This window comes from Sus scrofa, chromosome 18 (genome assembly GCF_054392235.1).
Source record: "Sus scrofa isolate SSC_HxYL_T2T_F1_AM1 chromosome 18, Sscrofa_HxYL_maternal_Yorkshire_Landrace_v2.0, whole genome shotgun sequence".
Lineage (NCBI taxonomy): Eukaryota > Metazoa > Chordata > Mammalia > Artiodactyla > Suidae > Sus > Sus scrofa.
In genome coordinates, this window is record NC_139400.1 from 59,921,418 (window position 1) to 59,938,435 (window position 17,018).

A 17,018-nucleotide genomic window follows, 5' to 3' on the forward strand; every position below is an offset into this window, starting at 1 on the left:
ATGCTGGGGGGCGCTAAGGGCCTGTAGGGTGTGGCGGGTCAGGGCCTCCGACGATGGGCGCACGAGAGGAGGGGGCAGAGCCGGGCCGCCCGGACCTGGCGGGGAGAGGGTGCGGGTTGGGGTGAGATGGGCCGTCTGCGGGGCCGCAGGCCGCCCTTTGGAACCTCCCCAGGTGTGTCATCCTGGTGTCCTCACTCAGAGCTCCTTGGTGGGTGGCGCCGAGGCCCGCGGTGGCCCCGAGGCCCGCGGTGGCCCCAGTCGGTGCTAGGTGGCCCAGAGGCCAGGGCTGCCAGGTGGCTTAAGAGGGAGAGGGAGGCCACCCCTCCAGCGCTCTGGGCCCGGAGGCGCTTCTGGAACCCGGTGGTGGAAGCAGACCTCTGAGTCCTGTCCGCTGGGGGGGGGCCAGGAGGCCCAGAGCAGAGGGGCACCTGGGCTTGGGACAAGCTCCTCCCTATGTGGGTGGCCAGTTATGGCCCCCCGACCCCTGCCTGAGGACATGGAGCATTCCTGAGGGGTGGCCACCACCCCAACCTAGTACCTGTCCTGTGTCTCCCTCTGGGGTGAGGGGCAGCGCCCTTCCTGTGTCCCCCTCTGGGGTCAGGGGCCGTGCCCTGCCCGCCTGCCTTTTAGGAAGGCCTGCGTGCTGCCCAGAAACGGCTGGTCCCAGGTCAGAGGAGTCTCCGTGTCCTCCAAGGTCGTGGAGGATGGCTGGGGAGGGCCCTGTCCTGGGGACGAGGGTCCTTGGGCAGCCCTGGCCAGGCCTCGCCCAGGGCAGCCCTGCTCAGCACTGGGCACAGACCCGCTCTGACCCCAACTGGGTGCAGAAGCCACCCCTGCCTTGGGACCTTGGGCCACCCTCTTGTTCAATCTTGGGGAACCCAGGCCCCTCCCAGGCCCCTGAGGCTGCCTCGCTCTGAGGGGGGGGCTGCAGGGGGACCTGGGCCCCCGCTCATCATGCCTGTTTCCTTCAATGCAGCAGCCAAGAGTTTACTCAACAAGAAAGCAGACGGAGTCAAGGTGAGGCGCTGGTTCAGCTCCGGGGGCGTCTGGGTCCCTCTCCCCTGAGTCTGCGGCTTTGCCCAGTCCCCGAAGCTCGCCCTCGGCCCCCTCCCCTCCCAAGGAAGGGGTATGACCCCCGCCCCTAGTCTCTCCCTAATGGCTTCTCTTCCTCTCTCTGCAGCCCCAGACGAATAGCACCAAAAACAGTGCAGCTGCCACCAGCCCCAAGGGGACACTTCCTCCAGCTGCCCTGGTACTGAACCCCTCAGCCCCCCACTTCCTGATCCTCCTGTACCCTGGCTGTGTGGTGCTGCCTGTCAGGGGTAAAGGTGGGGCCTGCCTCCCAGCCTGTCTCTGGCAGGCGATGCCTGGCCCTTCTAGCCCCACTGTTCCTCAGGGGTGGGGGTGAGGCCCGACCTCGGTTCAGGCTGGGCCGAGGAGCTCCTCTCGGGGGCAGGGGACAGGCCCGTGCAGAGTTGTGGGTCAGCAGTGAGAGCCCCTTGGGGGGCGGGTGAGGCGGGGACCCAGACGCAGGGCACCAACCTGGCTCAGCTCCTCCGCTCTCAGAGCTCAGGCCAGGCTGGTTCTGCAGGGGTGTGGCCTGGGGCAGAGGGGACTCCTGGGACACAGGGGCTTTGCTTTTGCCCCAGAAGGAATGGGGGGGGGGGGGCTGGTCTTAGCTTCAGAGCCCACCCAGGGATCTGGAGGGAGACAGGTCTCTGGGTGATTTCCCTGCTGATGGCACAGCCTGGTACAGCAGTTCTCATCAACGTCTGCAGCCTGCAGGCCCCGAGGCGGGCGGTGGACTTTGATGAGAACTGCTGTCCGGGCTGCGCCGGGGGGCTCCGGCTTCCTGCTGGGGAGGAATGGGTGGACACCAGTTAGAGGGACCCGCCCGCTTGTCCTGGTCCAGGAAACCCCACAGCGGGTGGCACAGGATTGTGGCTGGTGGGTGCTGGCCCTGCTGCCCAGGGTGCTGGGTACCCACGGTGTCCCAAGAGGCTGGTCCACAGATTCTGAGTTGGCTGAAAGCACCTGTGTGTCCCCATGGGGCCCCAGACTGCCCCTGGGGAGGCTGGCTTTGCCAGATGGCCATCCGGCGAGGGGGGAGGGCAGCCTCGGCCCGGGGAGGGGAAGGTCCCACACGCCGCCGGTGTGGCAGCCAGCCCCGTCTCGGACCCCGTCCATCCCATGTGCCACCCCACTCCAGCAACGTCTTCAAACCTGTGCCCCACCCACCCCGGGCCTGAGGGGCCGGCAGCAAAGGGAGCGGGGAGAGCGCCTGAGGCAGGGCGCCCAGTGCACCGCGTCTCACCACCGCCCTCGGCCCTGCTCTCTGCATCGCTGTCCCGTGCAGGCGCCCCTGAGGCCGGGCGGATCTGCTTGCTGCATTCACATTGGTGCCAGGTCCCTCTCCAGCCGCTCCGCTCCCCGCTGGCCGCCTCCCTCCATCCTGCTCTGCTGCCACCCTCTCCTCTCCTCTGCCAGGCTCCTGCTGTGGGGCCTCCGCTCTCCTCCTCTTCTCACTTCCCTCTTTCCTTCCTCTGTGCTTCCTTCTTCTGTAGGAGCCTCAAACCACCGTCATTCATAACCCAGTGGACGGGATCAAGGTATTGCGCCTTCCTCCTCACCCTCTCGGGAGCTTCTGCTCAGGCAGGAGGCAGACTGGGGCAGGTCTGGGACGCCGAGCCGGCGAAGTATTTGTGTCCCAGTGGGGGAGAGCTGGGCAGTGACCCCTACCGAGGCAGGACAGAGCCCCCCAGCTCCAGAGATGCTGCCCTTGGAGGCACGGTTGTACCAAGTCCATGGTGGACTCCTGCTGGAGCCTAGGTTTCCTGGTGTCCCGAGCAGGGTCTCCTTCTCAGACCCTTTCCCTCCTGCCTGGCAGTGGTAGGGCCAAGCACAGTCAGGAGCAGCTGCCTGCAGGGCCCACTTCAGGGGCTCAGGGTGCCAGGAAGAGCCTGGGTGTCCTGTGCAGCTTGAGGCCAGGGCTGGGTGTTCCAGGGAAGAAGAGCCGACGTGGGCTGCCCAACGCATCCCCGAGGGTGGGGCAGGGAGGAGGGAGCACCCCAGACCCTCCTGGCCTCACCGCTGCCCGCCGTGCCCAGGGCTTCTGCTGAGCTGACCTCTCCCTGCGCCCCCTCCCTGCTCTGGCATCCGCTCCCATCCCATTGGCATCTTCACCCCGGGGCCAGGGAAGGGGCTGGCTCTCTGGGGTGGTGGTGGGGGGATGAGTGGGCAGCCACGCGGTGTTTCTAGGACTGGCACCACCCTACCCGCACCCAGCCTCCCCGCTGGGCCTGGGCTCCTCAAAGGGTCCCCACGTGGCCCAACTACGGACCATGACCAGGGTTGCCGTGGGCCACCGCCTCTCGGCCGACCCGGCCTCCCAGTGCTGGCAGGAGTCTGGGCGTCCCCAGGGATGGGTGTTCCTAGGACCCTGTGTCTGGGGTGAGGGTGCTTTTTTCTCCTGTGAGGAGATTTGAGGCAGCGTTTTGGGGCTGCTGTGTGAGCCCTGATCCCACGCTCTCTAGACACCCCCATTTGTGGCCTAGGGGCCCAAGCAGTGGGTCCGGTCCGGGGGGAGGGTTCCCTTGGGGGAACAAGCAGGCCCTCTGGGAACGTGGTGACAGGTTCTATCCGAAGGGACAGTGAGCCATGAGTGAGGTGGGAGGTGCTGGGCCTTCTCTCTGCCCTTAAAGCCCCTGAGAGGTGAGGCCAGGCCTGGCTGGCTGGTCCAGGCCTGGGAAGGAGGTGTGGGCGCTGCTGCCCTCTGCTGAGCCAGGCCAAACTTCCCGAGGGGGAAGCTTCCCTAGCTGTCAGCCAAAGTGCACAGGCTGCGTTTGGATGCCTTTCTGCTTTACCAGGAGCCTTGGAATTTCAGAAAGCCCGGTTTTGTTTTTGTTTTTTCCTGTTAAAGAGAGTCGTCCGAGCGCAAGGAGTCCTTCCACTGGGCGTGTCTTGTTGGGAGAAGGGACCTTGGGGTCCTTGGCTGTTGGGGACATGGGTGGCCCCGCCTGGGGATCGGTGACCCCTGGGGCCAGCGTGAAGCCAGTGTGGGTTTCTGGGGCCGGGGTCCAGGCCCTGTAGGGGCAGAGGCCACGCCCTCACTGGCTGCCTCCCCGTGTCTCCCCAGGAGTCATCTGACAGCACCCACACCACCATAGAGGATGAAGACACAAAAGGTACCTGAGCTCCCTGCCTGCGGCGGCCGGCGGGGTGGCCACTGGGGGGCGGGGAGCCGGCAGAGAATCAGGCCGCAGCTGGCACCGCGGGTGTGTCCCGCGGGGCTGGCCCTGCTCAGGGCCACAGGCCCCCCCGGAGCCTGGGTGACCGGCGCCAGGCAGTCTTGGGCATAGCGTCCAAGCAGAGCTGGATGGGACCTGGGCATGGTGACTGGTGAGGACACTGCACCGGACCTGCCATTGCTCCGGGGGCCGTGCTCCCGGTTCTCGTGGCGGATGGGTTCCTGGGTGAATATGCAGCTTCTTCTCTCAAAGGTCCTTAAACCTGTCCCTGCCTGGCTGGTGGTTGATCAGTGGCTGGGCAGCCAGGGGCGTTTCTGAGCTCGCTGGGGGAGGGGTTGCTGAGACGCATGCTTCAACCCACGCGCAGAGCTCCCGGGCGAGCTGGGCCAGGGCTCAGGCTGTGCCCGACAAGAGCCCTAGGGTGCCAGACACTGAGTGCTCACCCAGGCCCACCTCTTCTGCTCTGGGCTCACCCAGCCACCCCAGGGAGGGGCTCTGGTGCCCATTCCACCCAGGCCGCCCGCTCCCACGCCAGGGGGCTGCGTGACCCTCTCGGCCACACACCTAGGTAGGTGAGGGCTGAGCACCCTCAGGACTGCCTCTGGGCCCGAGGGCGGCCACTCTGCCCGTTTGGGGGATGCGGTGACCTTGCACTGAGCACCCCACCCCCCACTCCAGAGTGGAAGTGAGCACAAGGCTTTGGCCTCTGGATGCAGGGAGAGTGGACGTTCGCGTAGTTTCCCCAGACCACAGGCCCCTGGCCATCGCTGGAGCTCACCTGGACCTCCTCAGGCTCTGCCCTGGCGGTGCTGCCACTGCCCCCAGCGGGAAACAGCCAAACCTGCAGGAACGTAGGGGAGAGGGCCAGCCCGGCCAGCCTCGTCCCAACCCTTCGTCTGGCGGGGAAAGGCTGGCCAGATGCCCCAAGGGCCTCATGAGGCAGCGCAGGCACCCGCGTCCTGAGGGGCAGGGCCCTGGGGGTCTCTCACCTCAGCTGTGTCACCTGTCAGATGCAGAGACGCCCCAGTGGGTCCAGGTCTGGGCTGGACACAGCCCACTCCCCTCCCCTGGAGGCCCGAGTCCAGCCCCGCACAGTCGTGCGTCTGCCTCACACACCTGCTGGGACAGCTCAGCCCTGGGCTCCCCGGCTGACGGCTCCCCAGGACCCACCGCGTGGGTCTCCTCCTTAACCCCCTCGTCCTGCTCCTGCACGGCCCCCTTCTCTCCTGCGTGTCTTCACCTGCCTCGTGTTCACGTCTCGTCTCACCCAGCCCCCAGGGTCCCCGACATCCTGAGCTCCGTGAGGAGGGGCTCGGGGACCCCAGACGTCGAGGGCCCCCCGCCCTGCCTGTCTCCGGCTCCCATTAGCCCCCTACCCACCCCATGTAAGTAGCCGGGCCCCTGTTGTAGCTGTGGGGGTCTCCTAGAAGGGCCTGTGGCCCCTCTCAGAGGGGACCCTCGAGAGCCAAGGGCCAGCTGGGCTTGGGCGCCCACACAGCCCCCACAGCCCCCACACTGAGGCTCCCCAGGCCTCTGCCCCTCAAGCCCGCCTCTGTGTGGGGATCCCCCCTGGCCTGTGGGGCCGCCGGGTCTCAGGACCAGGCTCCTTAGTGCTGAGCCAGGCCCCGGGGGCGGGAGAGAGCGGGAGGCCCTGCTCCCTCTCCTCCAGCCTCTCCCTGCCGCGTCCTCACGCGTCTGCCTCCTGTCCACCCCAGCCCCCCGGATCTCTGACCTCCTGAGCTCCGTGAGGAGGGGCTCGGGGACCCCGGAAGCCGAGGGCCCCCTGCCCACCCCATGTAAGTAGTGTCCCAGGCCTGCTGCCTCTGCTGCCGAGTGGCTCCCTGCCTCCTGCCATGCACGGCCTCAGCTGCCCCCGGGCCAGGCTGCCAGGCGCTAACTGTCCCAGCCTGGCTGGGCATTGGGGCGGGCACACGCGCTAACTCTGCCAGGCGCCCCCCCCCACGGCTCCTCCCCCTCCCCCTGCACTGCTGTCTGGCCCCAAGCTTCTCCCCCAGAGGGTCTCCCTGACCCGGGGCAGCTGGCTGGGCCCCTCTGAGGCCGTGTGCTGTGACCCCACTTGGTGTGGGCCCCACACCTGGTGCCCAGCCAGGACCCCAGGGACCCCAGGCACCAGGAGCTATTCCAGAAATCCCTCCCAACCCCAGGACTGTGGGTTTAAAGGGAGGAGAAAGGGCCTGGCCTTCCTGCAGAAATGAGTCTCAGAGGGCCCAATGGAGCACTGCCCCAGGCGAGCTCCTCTGGCCTCTCCTGGGCCAGGCTGCCCTTCCTAGGAGGGCACCCTCTGCCACAGCAGCTTCCCGTACCCTCACCTGGTCAGACAGGTGCCTCTGCCTGAACGTCCCTGGAGCCTCCCCCCGGTCTTCCCCGCCCTTCTGTCGGCCCTGTCCCCCCATTCCACTGCACCTGTGTGTCCCTTCTCCATCCCCCTCTGTCTCCCGCCACCCCCATGCTCCCTCTTGACCCCCTCCGTCCCCCCACTCTCTCTGGCTTGGCTCATCAGCCCGTAGGTTTTCTCTCCTGCGTGTCCCCCGCCTGCCTCGTGTTCACGTCTCGTCTGTTCCGCCCCAGCCCCCAGGATCTCTAACATCCTGAACACGGTGAGGAGGGGTTCGGGGACCCCAGAAGCCCAGGGCCCCCCACCCTGCCCGTCTCCGGCTCTCCCAGGCCCCCCACCCACCCCGAGTAAGTAGCACCTTGAGTGGCCCTGCTGGCTGCCCCGGGGGGCTCACCGGGGTGTCAAGACCCCCAGCTGCCGTGTGCTGCCCCTTGGCCCCGGGAAGGGGCCAGCCTGTGTGTGTGTGGGGGGGGCGGGGGGACAAGGGGCGCAGGTGTGGGAAGAACCAGGAAGCAGGTTCCCGAGGACCAGGGCGTCACACTCCTGCTGCCTGCGGGGTCTTCTGTAGCGATGATGGGGCAAGTACCAGCTGGGGTGGCATCTGAGTGTGGAGGGGCAGTTCTCTGGGGGGCAAGGAAGAGAAAGGCCTTCTCGGGGCCCAGGGGCCGGCCGGGGCTGCGGGGCTGGCGCTGAGCTGGGCCGCCTCCCCAGGTGGGGAGGAGCCGCCGGGCGCTGCAGCCGGTCTGCCGACTGCCTGCCGGTATCACTTACAGGGATGGATGACACCCCAGGGCGGCCGCCACCCCCGCCTCCGGGGAGACACGGCGCTCTCAGAGGAGAGGCTGCGGGGCCGGGGGCCGGGCATGGCGGGGGAGAGGCTGGGTGAGTCTGGGCCAGGCCTGGGGGCCAGGCAGAGCGGAAGGGGAGGGAGACCTGGCAGCAGTGGGGTCGGGGTCGGGGTCGGGGTCTGCAGCCAGCATCTGCAGCCAGCATCCAGGCGTGGCTAAGGGGAGCGGAGCCTGGGGGAGTGGTCAGAGCCCCCTCCCCATTTGGCAGCGTCTTACCAGAGATGTCTCCTGGACGGACCGTCACAGCCCCCAGTTTCACAGATGAGAAAGCTGAGCTTAGGAGTTGGGGAGGGTGGTGCCCGAGGGGGCCGCCTGCAACGGGACCCCGGCCCAGGGCTGTGACCTGCCCCTGGGGTACACACAGCCCAGGCGGGAAGCTCTGAGAACCGGGCTTGCCCGGTTGGGTGGGGGGCCCGCTGCACAGGAAGCAGGTTCCCGAGGACCAGGGTGTCACACTCACAGGTTCGCCCCTTTAGGGGTCTGTCCTGAGCTTGACTCGGGAAGGTGGGGGCCACAGAAGGCGCTGTGACAGGATTGAAAGAGGGGCCTAGGGGCCTGGATGTGGCAGCGTGCAGGGGCGGGGGCTGAGAGCAGACTCAGAGTGGGGGGGGGCAGCGAGGGAAGGGGGTGGCCCCCATCCGTGTCTCTCAGGGAGTGGGGTCCTTGTGCTAGATGTGCGCCCCCAGCCCAGAGTTCCCAGCATCCCCAGCCCTTGAGTGTGTGTGTGTGTGTGTGTGTGTGTGTGTTGGAGGGGCCTCAGGGGAGGGGGTGTGGGTGGGGCCAGCCCATTTGGGGGTGAGCTCTGGCTGAGAGTGTGAGTGCCAGAGCCGGGGTGCCCCTCTCCACCTCCAGGACCCGGGTCCACCTCTCCCAGCACTGAGACCCAGACCGCAGAGGGAGGGCCGTCGCTGGGGTGGGTCACGGGCAGCCCCCTTTTTGGTGAATGTCCCTGCCAGCTGTCGCCATGTCTAAATGGGCCTGTGTTCTCTATAATCGGATTATGCACAATCCAGGCTGATCCTGTGCAAGTGCCTCTGGGGTGGTTGGGGGCATCCCTGTGCCCCTGTAGCTGCCAAGGGACAGGCCTTGAGGTCACCCAGGGGTCACTGGGGCTCCCCCACACCCCAAACCCTTTGCCCGCGGCTGGGCCTCCCTGGCCTGTTAGCTTGCCCCGAGAGAGCGGCTGTGGGGGCTCCTCCCAAGCCAGAACCGTACCTGTGAACCTTGGCTCTGTTCCTGGAGTTGCCTGGTGGCAGCAGCTTGTCCTCATGCTAACAGGCCTCACCCCCCCTGGGGCCTCCCTTGGCGTAGCTTTGCTGTGGGGGGCGGGGTGGGGTTCGGCCTGACCCATAGCTGCTCCAGGGATCAGGAGCGCCCGGCCCAGTCCTGGGCTGTGACTAGGCCTGTATGGCCTCCACTTTCCCATCTGCAGAATGGACGTGGTGGCTCTTTCCCAGACTTCAGACTCTGCCTGTGTGCTGTGACCGGGATGTCTCTGGTGTGCTTAATCCTTCCTCTGTACGCTGTCTCCATCTTCAATTACACTTTGTTTAAAAACGCTCAATATGACTTTATTAAGTGGAAGGTGTGGGTCACTTACCACGGTAGGGTTAACTGTGAAATCAGAGTGGGCTGAAAACAAAACAGAAAAAATGTCACTCCGTTCCAGCTGCAAGGCTGTCTGCCGAGGACTTGCGTAGGCTGGGGACAGGTCCCCACGTCTGTGAAGAAGGGGGATTGACGGGTGTCAGGGTGGGTAGATGACCTCCGGGTGACATCAGCAGGATGGCCCGGAGCTGAGGAGTAAACCCCAGGTAGAAGGTGGGGGCCCTGAGCAGAAGCTGGACCTGGTGCCACAGGAGGTAGGTGGCAAGGGCCCACGGGTGACAGGCCGCCTGGACAGGGATGGGAGTGGCAGGGGCTGGAGGCTGCCTTGGAATGAGCCCAAGGGACCTGATTCTCTGGACAGCATTTGGTGGGGGAGCTGGGCTGCAGTGGGAGGAGATGGAAGTCACCTCCGCGAAGGTGACAGGTGCAGAGAGGATGGGGGTGGGTGAGGTCCCGGAGGAGAGGGGGCCATTCAAAACTGGGAAGCGTGCGGGCAGAGGGTGGCGAGGTGGGCAGGCTGCAGAGGAAGCCGAGGGGGAAGAACTCAGTCCAGGGGCAGGTGTGGAGGCGGAGCTGTGAAGTAGAGAGTGAGAACAGCCAGCCTGTGTGTGTCCGTGTGTCTGGACAGAGCTCTGTCCCTGCATGAAGCTCTGCAGGTGGACATGAGGCATCTGGGAACCTGGGCCTGCAGCTTCCCCTCCTGGAAGCCAGCTTCCAGGGGCCACCCGCATAGGTGGGGCCTGGGTGCTGCAGAGATGGCCCTAAGCCCAAACCCCGATGTGGTCCAGGTGTGAGGTTCAGTGAGAAATGGGAAAAGGATGCCAGCAGAAGCACAGCCGGGTCCAGAGAGAGGGTCTCTTCAAGATAGGGGAAGCCTATGTGAGTTTGCGGGGTGGGTATGCACACGCGTGCGCGCGCACACACACACACACACACTCTCAGCCCCTCAGGCATCATGGAGCTCAATCCCCAGTCACTGTCCAGAGCCAGTGCAGCACAACCCAGGCTCCCAGCTCACACACAGGCACGCCTGGGCTTGCACACAGCACGCAGTGTCTTCTGCCGTGGACTCTGTCTGCCCCACGAGGTGGGCGCCTGGGCAAGTGATGGGAACCTGCGGCCCCACCACGGGCCCTGGGCACATGCTTCCAAATGCTATATGCACGCATTTGGAGCTGGCCCCTGCGCTCTGGGACTTTAGCCCCAGATCAATTCCCACACGTGCTGTTCCCAGCTGGCAGCTGGCACTGGAGACCTGCAGTCACCCATCACTGGGCTTGGCTGTGTGAGGATGCCCATCGCCCAGGAGTGGCCGTGCAGAAAGCCTGTGGTCCCAGTGTGCTGCTGGCAGCGAGGGACACGGGTGTGGGGGCTGAGGGTGCACAGACGCATGCAGCCGTGGAGCCGTGACCGGGAGGGAAGTGTGAGCAGAGAGCTCCTGAGATCATGCTCTCAGGGCCCTCCTTGGGTCTGAGGTTTACCTCCGGCAGGTTCCTGCTTTACGGCGTCAGCCAGCGTGGGTGTGTCTGTGTCTGTGCGGGTGTGGATGTATCTGCGTGGAAGTGGTTGCGCACCTGACTCGGGGCGGAACTCTGGGGAGAGCGGGTGACGAGCAGGATTGAGGGGAGCACAGGCCTCTGCATCTGTATCTGGAAGGTTTCATTTCTTCAAAAGAAATCTAGGCGTTCCCATCGTGGCGCAGTGGAAATGAATCTCCCTAGGAGCCATGAGGTTGTGGGTTTGATCCCTGGCCTTGCTCAGTGGGCGAAGGATCCAGCATTGCCGTGACCTGTGGTGCAGGTCGCAGACATGGCTTGGATCCCACGTTGCTGTGGCTGTGGCGTAGGCCGGCAGCTGAGGCTCTGATTAGACCCCTAGCCTGGGAACCTCCATGTGCCACGGGCGTGGCCCTAAAAAGAAAAAAAAAAAAATCTAAAGCAAATAGGAAAATTGTTCAGATTTGAATCAGTAGGGCGTGGGTTGTAGTATTCTGCTTTTTCCATGTGTTTAAAATGCTGTGCATGAAAATAAATTGCAGTGAAAGAGACCAAAGGGGGCCCTGGGTGAGCACAGGGCCTGTCTAGGCCCCAAGGTCAAGTGGGCAGGACCCCAGAGAGACTGTGGGCCCAGGACTTCAGGTGGGGGATAGGATGGGATGGGCAGCTAATGTCAGAGGACTGGCCTGGGAGCCCAGGACTGCAAACAGGTGGAGGCTAGAGGAGGCCGCGGGCTTCCAGGGAGAGAAGGTGGTGAGGCCCACACTGCTTCCCTCTGGGCCCTGCTCCCTGGCCTTTGCACAGAGGCCTGGCCCTGCAGCCACGGTCCTCTCCCTGCTTTGTGAGCCGACCCTTAGGAGGCCCCCGCCTCCCCAGGAGTTGTCCGATGCTTGAAGAGCTACGAGAGAGCAGTGCCGGAGCCAGGAAGGCTGGTCACAGTGTGTCAGCTGCTGAGGGCCCGGGGGATGCGGCCGGAACTGGGGGGTGCAGAGTGCTCGTGCTAGGCTTTGTGCAGTTTCCATTTCTGCCATTCAGGGGCGTTGTATTTAAGATGGAAGCTTGTCGCACTTGGAAACCGGGAAGCCGTTGGTGGCCGTGCAGGGCGCGGTCTGCGCTGGGCAGTGTGGGCCTGCTGGTGGGGGGACGGGGTGCTCTGCCGGGGACCCTCGGGGCCGCAGGGGCTGGTGCGGAGGTCACTGGGCGGCTCTCTCCCCGCAGCGAGGAAGCAGGAGATTATTAAGATCACCGAGCAGCTCATCGAGGCCGTCAACAACGGGGACTTCGAGGCCTACGCGTGAGTCGGGGGGCCTGGGCCGGTCCAGGGGCGGCGGGGCGGGGGGGGGGGGGCTTCCCCGAAGGGTGGGGGCGGGTGGCGGCAGCGGGTTCTGGGGGCCCCTCCTCACCTGGGTCTGCCCCCCAGGAAAATCTGCGACCCAGGCCTGACCTCCTTTGAGCCCGAAGCCCTGGGCAATCTGGTTGAAGGAATGGACTTCCACAGATTCTACTTTGAGAATTGTGAGTTGGGGGCCGGGGCAGGGAAGAGGGGGCGCCCCCGGAGAGCCCACTGGGCACCCCCAACCCCGTTGGCCCCAAGGAAGCCCTGTCGCCTCTGTGCCCAGAGCTGGTTGCCCCCTCCCCGCTCCCCACCCCCCCACCCACATGACGGGGAGGGGCGCGGACACCCTGGGACCAGGGCCGGGGACCTGGGGGGTGCTCTTGGGGATGCTGGGCTGGCAGAGGGGCGTGAGGGGGCGAGGTGCCAAGCCCCTGCCCGCCCACAGTGCTCGCCAAGAACAGCAAGCCGATCCACACAACCATCCTGAACCCGCACGTGCACGTCATCGGCGAGGACGCCGCCTGCATCGCCTACATCCGCCTGACGCAGTACATCGACGGGCAGGGCCGGCCCCGCACCAGCCAGTCCGAGGAGACCCGCGTGTGGCACCGCCGAGATGGCAAGTGGCAGAACGTGCACTTCCACTGCTCGGGGGCACCCGTGGCCCCGCTGCAGTGAAGGTGAGCACCCGCCGGGGGGCAGCGGGTGCGCTGGGGACTGTGGCCGAGAGGGCTCCTGGGCCCCGAGGCCAGGCTGGCATCAGGGGAGCGGTGGCACCGGGCAGGGCCTCCAGGCCCCTCTCCGAGCAGCCCTGCAGGGGCCCGCCTCGCAGGCAGCCAGGCCTGGGTCACACGTGGAGGGTGGCTGTCCCGGAAGCTGACCTGCCTGCCCCGCGCCCGCCCCGTTTCAGAGCTGCGGCTGGTTTCGCGGGACAGACTCGGTGTTCGGAGCCCAGCTGCCCTCGGGCGCGGCCTGCCTGTCGCATGTTTGTGTCTGCCTCGTTCCTCCCCTGGCGCCTGTGTCTGCAGAAAACCAAGACCAGATGTGATTTCTTTTTAAAAACCAGATGATGACGACAACCACACACACACACACACACACACACACCTGATGTTGGATGAAATGGGAAAAAAAAAAAAAAAAAGAAAGAAACAAGGGAAAAAGCTGTAAAAATCACTGGCATTTGTGGGGCTTCGAACCTTCCGGCCGCTCCCCACTCAAGCTCCACGTGTCCGTCTGCTCCTGGCCTCTTCTGGGGACCGGCCGGGGCAGTGAACTTGTCCGCTGGGGCCCGTCACCCGTGGGAAAGTGTTTGCTAGATGGCGCCCCGCCCCAAGGCGTCTGCATCCTCCCTGCTGTGCATGGCTCCCTGTCAGGAGTGTCAGGTGCCGCCTGGAGAGGGGCTGGGGGCGCCGAGGGGGCCCGTCCTCCCTCCGGCTTCCCTTCCCTCCTCTCCTCCCCGAGAAGGCGCCCCTGCGTGGGTGAGCGGTGCCGAGCTGGGCCAGCCCCTCTGGGAGGGTGCTGAGCCATCAAAAGGCCCTGGGCCCTAGGAGGTGTACTGGTGGGGGGCACGCAGCAGGCGCACCTTCATTTCGGGCCTCACACCTGGAAAGAAGGGGGCCCCGAGAGGATGTTGGGCTGCAGCCCAGTGGGGAGGCGCCCCTGGGCTGGGCTCCCTTCCGTTGGGCACCTCTCCCTCTCTTCCTGCCTTGATGTGCACAGACCCTCCCCCCCCCCGCCTGTGTGGCCACCGAGGGGTGTGGACCTTGAGCTGCCAGGGCTCTGGGCTTGGTTGTGAGGCAGGAAGGAGAGAGGGGTCAGAGGCAGGCGGGCGCGTCTGGCTCCCGGGCCAGGGCCGGTGTCTGCGGAAGAGGCTGCGCTCTCAGAGTCTGGGCTCTGAACAGCGGCGAGCAGAGAGGGCTGTGCCAGGCATTGCGGGGCAGAGCAGGGCTGACCCCACCAGGCCTCCCAGAGACTGCAGCGTGTGACGGGGACCCCCAGGGTGGGGAGAAGGCAGCCTGGGCTCGCGTCGGGAGGTCCCTGTGTGCTGGCGTGCCTTGGGGCCAGCTACCAGGACGGCCCATGTGGTCAGATGGAGGCAGAGAGGGCCGAGGGCAGGCAGCGGGGCGCAGGGCTGGGTCTGACCCAGCTGGGTTAGGGTTGGGGGATGGTCAGGGGCCGTGCTGGCAGAGGTGCAGGACCCCCCCGCCCCCCCCGCCCCAGGACCTGCCCCCTTCAACTCATGTTTTCAACAAGGATTTTCTTTATCTTCCCCCACATTCAAGCCAAGGGAGGGGTGCGGAGTGGGGAACAGGACACAGGATGCTGATCTCCAAGGGGACTGTCCACCGACAGACACTCAGAGTGGACACTCACCTGCCCATCCGTGGCTGTGCTCAGGACAGCTGTCCCCACCCAAGGACACAGGGTAAACATCCGCCAGGCTCCCTGGGCCTCAGGCAGCGGCAGGGCCCATCATGGACCGCGTGTGGCCTGGCCTCCCTCACCTCCTGGGGCCTCCTCCCCTCCTCTCCCGCTCACCCGTTATCTCCACGGAGCTGCCTGTCTGGGATCATTTGGGGACTTTTTTTCTGGGGGATAGTTCTTTTGCATGACCCCTCATGAGCAAGCCACACCCGCCTTTCTAGCTAGGTGTCCGCCGTGTGGCGCCGGCCGGCCACCCTGCAGAGGGCCGGCTGCCCGCGGCGCTGGCCGGCCTTTCCTCTTCTCTCTTTTTGCTGAGTTTCATTGTCTTTTCTTTCTGAGCCTTGTAAGTGTACAAAATTATTATTTTGTTCTGTCTCGGGAAACTGCAAATAAAAGGAAAACAGGACAAATTGCCTCCAGCGCATCTGGGTGCTCTCTCCCCCACCCCCAAGCCCCGCGGCCCGGCCCTTCTCCCGCCACACAGGCCCCAGGCGGCCCAGGCTGCAGCAGCCCTAGGCCAGACCTCCCCAAGCCCGCCTGGGGCCCCTCCGTGCAGCTGCAGGTCACAGCTCTGCACCTCGTCCCCATCCCCACCTCTGGTGCCCCGAGGCCTCTGTTTGACGCCCTGAGTCCCAGCCTCGACAGTCACCCTAGCGGCCTCCAGAGATGAGGCCGGGCGGGCCGTCTATGTGGGAAGAGCCCCAGGACCGAGCCCTGCTGCCCCGTTCATCATGCGTGTTGCTTGGGACACGTGCCCACAGCCCCTGGGCCGCTCCTGTGGTCCTCACGCTGGGTCGTGTAGACAGCACTCGGGCCAGCCCACGGGTCAGATGCCGACATCAGGAGCAGAAGGGTGGCGGCTGCTGGGATGCAGAGGTAACACCGCAGGCGACGGCCACAGGGGCCGGGAGAGGCTCCTGGAGGAAGCCCAGACAGCAGGTGCCCAGAGCAGAGATGGGGACAGAGAGATGCCAGGTACAGAGGCTGAAGACGGCCCCAGACAGAGGGGAGGGAGGACCCAGGGCTGGCACAGCCAGGTGGTCCCCACCTGGTCTGCTCCCTGTAGCTTATGGAGGGACGTGTCGCCCAGCTGTGGACTGCACACCCTCGGCGCAGGGACACAAAGCCTGCTGGGCCTCCCTTGGGAACTCTCCTCCTGTGCCAGCTGAGTCAGTGCTGGCAGCACGGCCGCCTGGCCCCATGGCTGTCTGACCACCTGACCGCATGGCCACATGAGCACTTAGCTGCACGGGCACACAGGTGCATGGCCGCCCGGCCCTCTGGGCATCTCACGGCCAAGGGCTGCTGGGGCCATGTGTGCTTTGCAGGCCCTGCCGGGGCCTCGCGGCCCTCCGCCCGCCCAGGCAGACCCTGGGGAGTCCTGCTGGTAGCCCAGCCCTATCCTCCCGCAGAGGTGGGTGGCCTCCCCTCCTTGACCCAGCCACAGGCCCTGCTGCCTCTTTGTCCCTCACGCCTCGAGCTTTCCCAGGACAGAAATATGGGCTTCAGAACAATCCTACACCCCAAGCACACCCACCCCACGGGTCCAAGTGACTTCTGCTAAGACGGATGCCACCGCAGGCCAGCACAGGCCTGTCCACTAGGGTGGGCCGGGCCTCCTCCTCTGGCCTTGGCATCTGGTTGCAGGCACCTTCAGATGAGCCAGGAGGCCCCAGTGCCAGCTTCTCGGCCCTTGTGGGTGGCTCCTGGCAGGGGTGCTCAGGTGCGGGCGGAGGGAGGGCTGCCCAGGAGCACCTTGGCAGATCTGGGTCCGAGAGCCGGATGCAGAGAATCTAGGACAGAGCCTGCGAGTGGAGAGTCTGTCGCCACAGTATCTGGGGCTCTGCTCACCTATCAGCTGTAATCCGAGCAGCCTTTCCAGGCCGGGCCTCCCTCCTCTGGGCACCTGCCACCGCCCCACCCCACCCCCACTGCGGGTCCTGAACCCTGAGGTGGAGCAGCAAAACCCCGAGCAGGGCCAGAACGGCAGACAGAGGGGGGCCAGTGAGCGGACTTTTCCTTAGTCATTTTTAAGTAGCACCTACTTTGGGCAAAGCTTCCTGGGGCTCGGGTACAGCCCACGTCCTAGGGGGTCCTCCCAGCAGGGAAAGCCAGAAATCCCAAGCCAGCAATGGAACAGGCCGAGAGGCATTGGCAGAGCCGGTAAGAAGTGGCCGCTGAGGTCATTCCCTTAGCCAGGACCAGAGTTCCTGTCTGCAAAGACCCAGGGGCGCACACGACTGCCGCTCCGGCTCTCCTGCAGAGCTGCCCATCTGTGTGGCCCTGGCTCTGAGGCTGTGAGCTGGCCTCCCAGGCAGGTTTCCCGGGTGTGGTGAGGATTAGGCCATAGGATTCTACTCTGGGGCGCCCTCCCCTGGTCTGGGCTAGAAAAGTCTGAGAGGAGGCACAGCCTGGGCCCAGTGGGGAGGGGAGGGAGGGTGGCTACGGCAGCGGCTGCTTCCCTGGACCAGAACCGCCCCAGGGCTCCGGTGGAGCCACACCCCGCAGGTGCCCAGCACAAGGGGGCAGGGGTCCCGAGGAACAGGGTCCCTGTGACTCAAACAAAGCACAGGACTATTTTGGGATTTCAAAAGACAACTTTATCCAGATAGGAACCTCGCCAACAGAACAGAGAGAAAAGTTAGGCAGCAGTTATTAAAATACACTCTTTGCCAAATGATTTACCGTTAGAATACAACA

At 65.4% G+C, this 17,018-nt stretch overlaps 1 protein-coding gene across 19 annotated transcripts in view; it reads left to right on the top strand.

Moving 5' to 3' along the window:
* CAMK2B (calcium/calmodulin dependent protein kinase II beta) overlaps nt 1-14,728 on the top strand; it is a 95,761-nt gene extending 81,033 nt beyond the window's left edge. For 2 of the 19 annotated variants that reach the window (XM_021078635.2, XM_021078640.2), the window contains 11 exons: nt 977-1,017; nt 1,181-1,252; nt 2,565-2,609; nt 4,136-4,184; nt 5,519-5,632; nt 5,963-6,043; nt 6,837-6,950; nt 11,774-11,849; nt 11,976-12,070; nt 12,337-12,571; nt 12,802-14,728. In XM_021078635.2, coding sequence (XP_020934294.2) covers nt 977-1,017; nt 1,181-1,252; nt 2,565-2,609; nt 4,136-4,184; nt 5,519-5,632; nt 5,963-6,043; nt 6,837-6,950; nt 11,774-11,849; nt 11,976-12,070; nt 12,337-12,569 — 920 coding nt within the window. In that variant the 3' untranslated portion in view covers nt 12,570-12,571; nt 12,802-14,728. Of the gene's footprint in view, nt 1-976; nt 1,018-1,180; nt 1,253-2,564; nt 2,610-4,135; nt 4,185-5,518; nt 5,633-5,962; nt 6,044-6,768; nt 6,951-7,376; nt 7,505-11,773; nt 11,850-11,975; nt 12,071-12,336; nt 12,572-12,801 lie in introns of those variants that run through there. The other 17 variants (XM_021078636.2, XM_021078641.2, XM_021078637.2 and 14 more) reach the window with 10 other exon arrangements.
* The last annotated feature ends 2,290 nt before the right edge of the window (nt 14,729-17,018 follow it).